This window comes from Rana temporaria, chromosome 3, assembly GCF_905171775.1.
Source record: "Rana temporaria chromosome 3, aRanTem1.1, whole genome shotgun sequence".
NCBI classification, from domain to species: Eukaryota; Metazoa; Chordata; class Amphibia; order Anura; family Ranidae; genus Rana; species Rana temporaria.
Genome location: NC_053491.1, coordinates 98,878,140 through 98,885,011, shown reverse-complemented (window position 1 = coordinate 98,885,011; position 6,872 = coordinate 98,878,140). Strand labels below are relative to the sequence as shown.

Here is a 6,872-nt window from a genome sequence, read left to right as displayed (position 1 = left end):
TAATACTTTCAAGCCATTTTGTTTTCACCAAGACAATGTGCAAAATAAAATTAAGACACAATCAGCAGCTTTAGATTCACAACAGAGACTGACGTCATCCTGAGAGTCCAAACAAGCTCAAGTACAATAGTGAGAGAAGTGGTAGAAGGGTCACAAAGTTCTGGAAGTTTTCAGGATTCCAGGGTCAGGCTTTGTTGGCTTACATAAAAAGGTAAAGAGCACATAAGCAACTCATACTCATGCATACGCACCACACATACAAAAGCAAGAACACCTATCTACATACACCAGCTTGCACAAAAGCTGCTAACATAGATTTACCAGTGCAATATAGATCAGTGGAGAGCAGCCCGTGGATCAACAACTCAAGCAGGGATCCAAAGTATACAAAAGTACTGAGCATACCTCCAAATATTAAGCCATGGTGAAGCCATACCCCCAATCAGCCCAAAACTACACCCACACATGGGTGGACTTTCTCCCATGTTTTTAAGCTCCTTTTGGTTATCAGAATGAAAAAACTGGATTGGCTTGCCAAAAATGGGAAAGGCTGGAGGCATGGTACTGGGAATAACTTCTTTATAGGTCCTATTACCACACAATCATTGTGTTCAATCATTTTTACATCAAGTGCTCGTGTGTCAAAATGACCATTGCTTGAAGACACCAAAAACATGCAATTCCAAACAGAACCCAAGATGAGAACAGTCATACCTAATCATTTTGAGACCCCAAAATAAATCGTGAGCCTTCCATGCAGGATTTGACCCACAGGCTGTATCCCTGAGCTTTGGATCACAGCCAACATAAAATTTAGGTTGGGTAAAACTTTGGGTGTAGTTCATACAATCATTTGGTTAAGTTGAATTTTTTTCCCTTTGTGAAATAATATAAAATACATTATCTCTGGCTTTACTATAAAGCCCTTGAAGAAGAACTGCCACTTGGTTCTCTAAAGCCGTTTCTCTTTAGGACATACAGCCTTGTGCACAATACAACTCAGAATACCGACAACCTGAGGGGGGGCACACCAAAATCTATTATTTTTTACCAAATATTGGCCTATAACCATCAGTTGAAGCCTGTAAACGTTTTTACTGGATTTCAAAGTTTAGATGGTAAAAGAGTAAATCATTTTTACCAACAAAATATGTCTATATACAAGTCCAAAGGAGATCAAAGATTTGCAGTCCAATGACCCCGCCTGTGGAATGCACTACCAACCACCATCCGACTGGAGTCGGACCACTTGGCCTTCAGGAGAAAGATTAAAACCCATCTCTTCTGAGGTCAAGGGGTTCCTTACCCATGAAATGGATACAGCGCCCAGAGGCGATTCAGTTCGCATGTGTTGCGCTTTACAAGTCTCTCTCTCTCTATATATATTAGTCCCTGCGGTAACCAACTACTGGAAAAGAGTTGACTCCAAAGAAATATGGGTACTGCAGTAATAAAGGGGTGTCAAGACCTAGCGTGAGCGACAGTGATGAGCTTGTAATAAATGACAGAAGAGAGAACAAGTAAGATTTAAGAGTTTTTTTTATCATTATGGAGGGGATGCTGGTATAGCAGGTATCGCAATAAATGAAAAACCTTTTCTGAGCTCCTAAAGTTAAGGTTGGGGGGCAAAAAACAAAAAAGACTAAATGCATCCCATTACGAACTCTCTTAAAAAGGCCACCCTAATAAAGTTTCAAGTGGAGCTCCCCCTCCTCCGCTGCCACAATTGGCACCTTTTGGGGGGAGTACTTTGTCTTGACAAGAACCCACTTCCAGGTGACTTCACAGCTGCAAACTCATCTGGAAGTTCAGCAACCCCCCCCCCCCCCCCCCGGCCATTCACAAAGCGCAGCGTGCATGCGCAGTAGGGAACCGGCTGTGAAGCTGCAAGACTTAACTGCTGGTTTCCCTTAGCCGAGATTGTGGCAGCAGCCGATTGAAAAACAGGCTCGAGTGAAGACACAGCTGGATTCGTGGACAGGTAGGTGTCCCAATATTAAAAAAGTCAGCAGTTACAGTATTTGTAGCTGCCGACATCATTTTTTTCTGAAGGAGCCTGGAGCTCCGCTTTAATTGGCCGTTATAAACTGATACACAGAAACTGCACTTCCAAACAGGTCCACCAAATGTAAAAAAATATTCCTTCTGTAGGACGACTCTAAACCATTTTGTAGACTGAGTGCATATGTAAACCCCTTAAAGGGGCAGTGCCCATGGCCGTATGTAGTAAAGAAAGAAAATCTTAAAATGAACCAGTGACATACCCTCTTTAAGCCAGTGCAACTTTTAAACATCTCTTAAAGAGCACATGTATTCCAGTCACTAACCATGTCCTAATAATTGTGTATCTCAGTATCTACACAATCAATATTTGAGGCACAATCTTTTGCTTAAAAAAAAAAAAAAGTTCGCTTTGACCTATTGACAACTCTAACTGCGTTCTGTCCTCAGCGGCTCCACCTGGGCTTAACCTCTTACCAGAATTTCATGCTGCCTTACACAAGGGTTCATTGGGCATCCAAATACAAAATGTTGGTAGCTTGTTTCTGGACAAACTATTTCAGATGAGCTTCGAATGACAAACTCAATACTCCTAACCCACCGATGTGAAACCTTTGCAGAGCTTGTACAATGTCACCGCTATTGTTGAATTCATTGCACCCAAACCATGAAACTATGCCCACCCACAGGAACAGGTGATCTGAACAGTTTGCATGCTTGAAAACCCTACCCACACATTTCTAAAAATCACATAGGTGACAATAGAAGTCGTTTTTAATGTAACCTCACCTAAGAACACAATAGCCATATTGGCTATTATGATACTGATCAGCTGGCAGATTAAAGTCCCATGCTCAAGACACTAAACAGATTACATAACAATGGCTGGACCTGCAATATTAAGCCATGCCTGAGCACATTAGGGACACAATGGCAGTCACTTTCATCCATAGTAGAGCACAGGGAGTCATTGCCTCTCTAATGACAGGTCAGTTGATGCTTCCATAGGCCAGCATTACTGGGCTCTGTATAAACAATCAAAAGGTAAAACAAATCTCTAAACTTGTGCTTATCATCACTCACACATACAGTCAAGTTGGCTCAAAAGACAGACAAGGACAACCCACTCATTCCTAGGCAGACAATCATAAGACAGAATATGACGATATTCACATTGAAGCAGGTGACAGATGATGGACGGTGCAATTACTCTTGGGTCTGGGAAGGCATGTTTGCACGTTCATTCATGGAGCAGGATTATGATCACTTGTCTAATAAGGGAAGCAAAATTCAAAAGGATCACGTCAGATATGGCAACTAATGTAAGCGAGAGGTCTACACCGACTCCCTCTTGGGCTACAATGCGTGGTCTGAAGAGTGTCAAGTGCACTAAACACATTCAAACCAAATATACAAATCCTAACCGATTTACAGAGAATATCTTATTTGCATCAGAGTAACTTTATTATGGCTAAAATTTCAGAATGTGTGTGTGGGGTCCGAGTATGACCCTGCATGAGCAACGCCACTACTCTGCAGATAATTCTTACTTTCTTCCAATGCTGTACCTACAAAGTTTTGCACCTTGCAATGACCAATGCATTCATTCCAATGCATCACAAAGTCCACAGGCAGCAAACATCATTAGCAGGTCTTCAAATAGCAAGAGGTTACCACTGTACATGAATTAAGGCCACCCTGCTTCTTTATAATCTTAATACACTCTTTAAAATTAAAAAAAGAAATTAAAACTGACGGCATGGCAGATCATGGATGTTTACATAGGAATTTCTAGAAACATTTGATTAACCATGCCAGCCAATGACCAGGCAAGAATACACAATGGTGCACTTTGAGGACTAAAACACCTTAAAAAAAAAAAAAAAAGGAAAGAAGTTTACACTCGTCTGTTTGTTCCCGTTTTCTTTCAAAGTGTATGAAAAGGCTTCCCACAATAATCTTCCACTCCAGAAATCCATGTCGGCAACTGTCTCATATCTGGCGCTTTCAGCAAACTGCATGTTTTTCCCCCAGAGGCCTTTGCAGCACCTGTGCTTGGCAAGAAGCCAGTCGATCAGGTGTGCCACAGTCCATCTCCTTTCTTCCATGTGCTACAGTTCATCAAAGTAACACACAACGAAAGAAACTGCTCTTCTTTGATGACTTCTCTGTAATTTTTACTGGACCTCCTCCACTCGGGGAGCTGCTTTCGTTCTGGAAAAGAAAACATTAAAAAACAGCCTAAATAGCAGCAACTTCTGTTTTTTTATTTTCGGTGGTGGCTCTACTGCAAGGAGGACAATCAATCAATCAATCAATCTCATAGAGGCATAGCTCCTTTTACCCCCAGAGGGCCTAACTTGGTAGAGCACGTCCTACCCGCGTCCAACACCTTAGATACTGGCCGAAAAACTGAGGTACTTCCCTGATGGGAGGGGTTATATGGAGGGGAACTGTATTCAATTGGTTCTGTCAGTGTCCAATCACCGTGGTTGACCCTTAACCCATTATGTAATGAATGGCTCTGTGTCTCATAGTGTACGATAAAGAAAGTAAACCTATTTCAGAGGGATCTAGCAAACGCTCTAAAAGCCCAACTGATACCAGAATGGGTGGGGAAGGGTTAGCCTTTGCGCCACTATATTTTGGTTACTACGTGGGCCAGTTGAGATTTCTCTTCGCTTCCTGTCCCTGTGACTCCTAAAAGAAGTTGTAATACCCCCACCCCCCTTTTAAAAAAAAAAGTAGACTAATCACCAAGGAATGCACTGTGCCACAGATATCCACAAGCCAGATGCAGATCACTGAGGATTCGTTACGCACAGAGATCCAAGGTTTGATTATTAATTAAAAGCAGGGTACATACACATTTTTTTTTTTGTCCAACCTGCAGGTTGAATAAAAACACAAAACACACATGTTGGCTTCGAGTACTGATCAGGACTGAAGTGAGAGATTGATACCACTCTAAAAACCGCTGATCCCTTGGCTTTGCTTCTGACCCACTAAACCAAAAAAGGTGCTGGCTATGCACAGGTGCATTGGATAGAAGAAGATCCTGGACTGCCGCATTCCTTAAAACGATGTCTTCGTTGCAGGGCTCGACAAAATCGCAATTGCGACAAGAAATTGTGACCTGGCGCCCGCCAGTAATTGAGGCCGCGGCTTTGCAGGCCTACAAAGCCTAAGCATCAATTGCAGGCCCGCGGCGGGGGAGCACGGAGGCACAGGATCCTGTGTCTCCGTGCGCCCCCACCTCCCCCGCCGTGCGATCGCCGCGGGCCTGCAATTGAGGCCTCGGCTTTGCTGCCTTGTGAAGGCCCAAGCTTCCAAGTAAAACAGCAGCTCCAATTTGTTTTTTCACTGTTTACACTGCCATCTCCTTCCCTCTAATTAGAACCCCCAAAACATTATATATATATATATATATATATATATATATATATATATATATATATATATATATATATATATATATATATATATATATATATATATATATATATATATATATATTTTTTTTTTATTCTAACCCCCTAGAGAATAAAATGGCGATCGTTGCAATACTTTGTCACACCGTATTTGCGTAGCGGTCTTACAAGCGCACTTTTTTGGGGGAAAAAATACACATTTTTTAATTAAAAAATAAAACAGTAAAGTTACCCCAATTTTTTTTATATTGTGAAAGATAATGTTACGCCGAGTAAATTGATATCCAACATGTCACGCTTCAAAATTGCGTCCGCTCGTGGAATGCCGACAAACTTATCCTTTAAAATCTCCATAGGCGACGTTTAAAAAATTCTACAGGTTGCATGTTTTGAGTTACAGGGGAGGTCTAGTGCTAGAATTATTGCTCTCGCTCTAACAATCGCGGCAATACCTCACATGTGTGGTTTGAATACCGTTTACATATGCGGGCGCTACTCACGTATGCGTTCGCTTCTGCGCACGAGCTTGGCAGGACGGGGCGTGTTTTCTGGCTAACTTTTTTAGCTGGCTCCTAGATTCCAAGCAAATTTGTCAAACCCTGCTTTATTGTACAAATGAAATCCAAAAAAACACCAAAGCGATGCAGGCAAAATGAAGTGAACAACAGGAAAAAGGTGGCTGACAGGTTTCATATAATGAGCTATGAGTAAGCATCACATGATGTGAAACATGTCAGCCACCTTTTTCCTGTTCACTACATTTTGACTATTCGATTGTTTTTTGGATTTCATTTGTACAATAAAGACATCGTTTTAAGGAGCGCGGCAGTCCGGGATCTTCTTCTATCCAATACTGATCAGGACTGTTGGACATTAGATTGGCTTGTGTTGAACAGACCACAGGTAGACATGTATTAATAGTTGGTCGGTTCTTGCTGAAGGTGTGTACCCAGCTTAAGGACATTAAATATCAAACAGTTATGTGCAGATCACCGAAGAAACGTCCCAATTGCTTTAAAGATACCTGAAGTGGGCTAATAGCCAAGTAAGCAAGTTGAATGCTTTAAAAAGGTAATGAAGTTAAACTCCTGCCTGCTAGCTGGACAAACCGGCTCCTACATTCTAGAGTAATGTGCAAAAATACCTACACTAATAATACAGCTGTCACAAAATATGACCCTATTATAATACTGCTTAAAAATATATATAAATATACATACCATTTTTCTGTTAAGTTTTGTCATGATGTCTCGACCAAGAGTAAAAAATGCCTTAAACAGGGAGAAAAAAAAAAAAAAAAAAAAAAGAACACTCAATAGATATCTACAGGTGGAAGGGTAATATTCTGGTTTAAAAAATAAAAAAGCGAAAAAAAATAAACCCAGAGGACAAAATTCCAGGTGAACTATAAACCTTAGCAAGATCCTTATCTGCTTCTGT

The 6,872-nt window shown here is 41.2% G+C and overlaps 1 protein-coding gene across 1 annotated transcript in view; it reads right to left on the bottom strand.

Moving 5' to 3' along the window:
- Positions 1 to 3,878: 3,878 nt before the first annotated feature.
- RAB8B (RAB8B, member RAS oncogene family) overlaps positions 3,879 to 6,872 on the bottom strand; it is a 49,803-nt gene continuing 46,809 nt past the window's right edge. Inside the window, exons 7-8 of the mRNA XM_040343073.1 lie at positions 6,653 to 6,703; positions 3,879 to 4,215 (exon numbers count right to left, since the gene is read on the bottom strand). Coding sequence (XP_040199007.1) covers positions 4,123 to 4,215; positions 6,653 to 6,703 — 144 coding nt within the window. The 3' untranslated portion in view covers positions 3,879 to 4,122. The remainder of the gene's footprint in view (positions 4,216 to 6,652; positions 6,704 to 6,872) is intronic.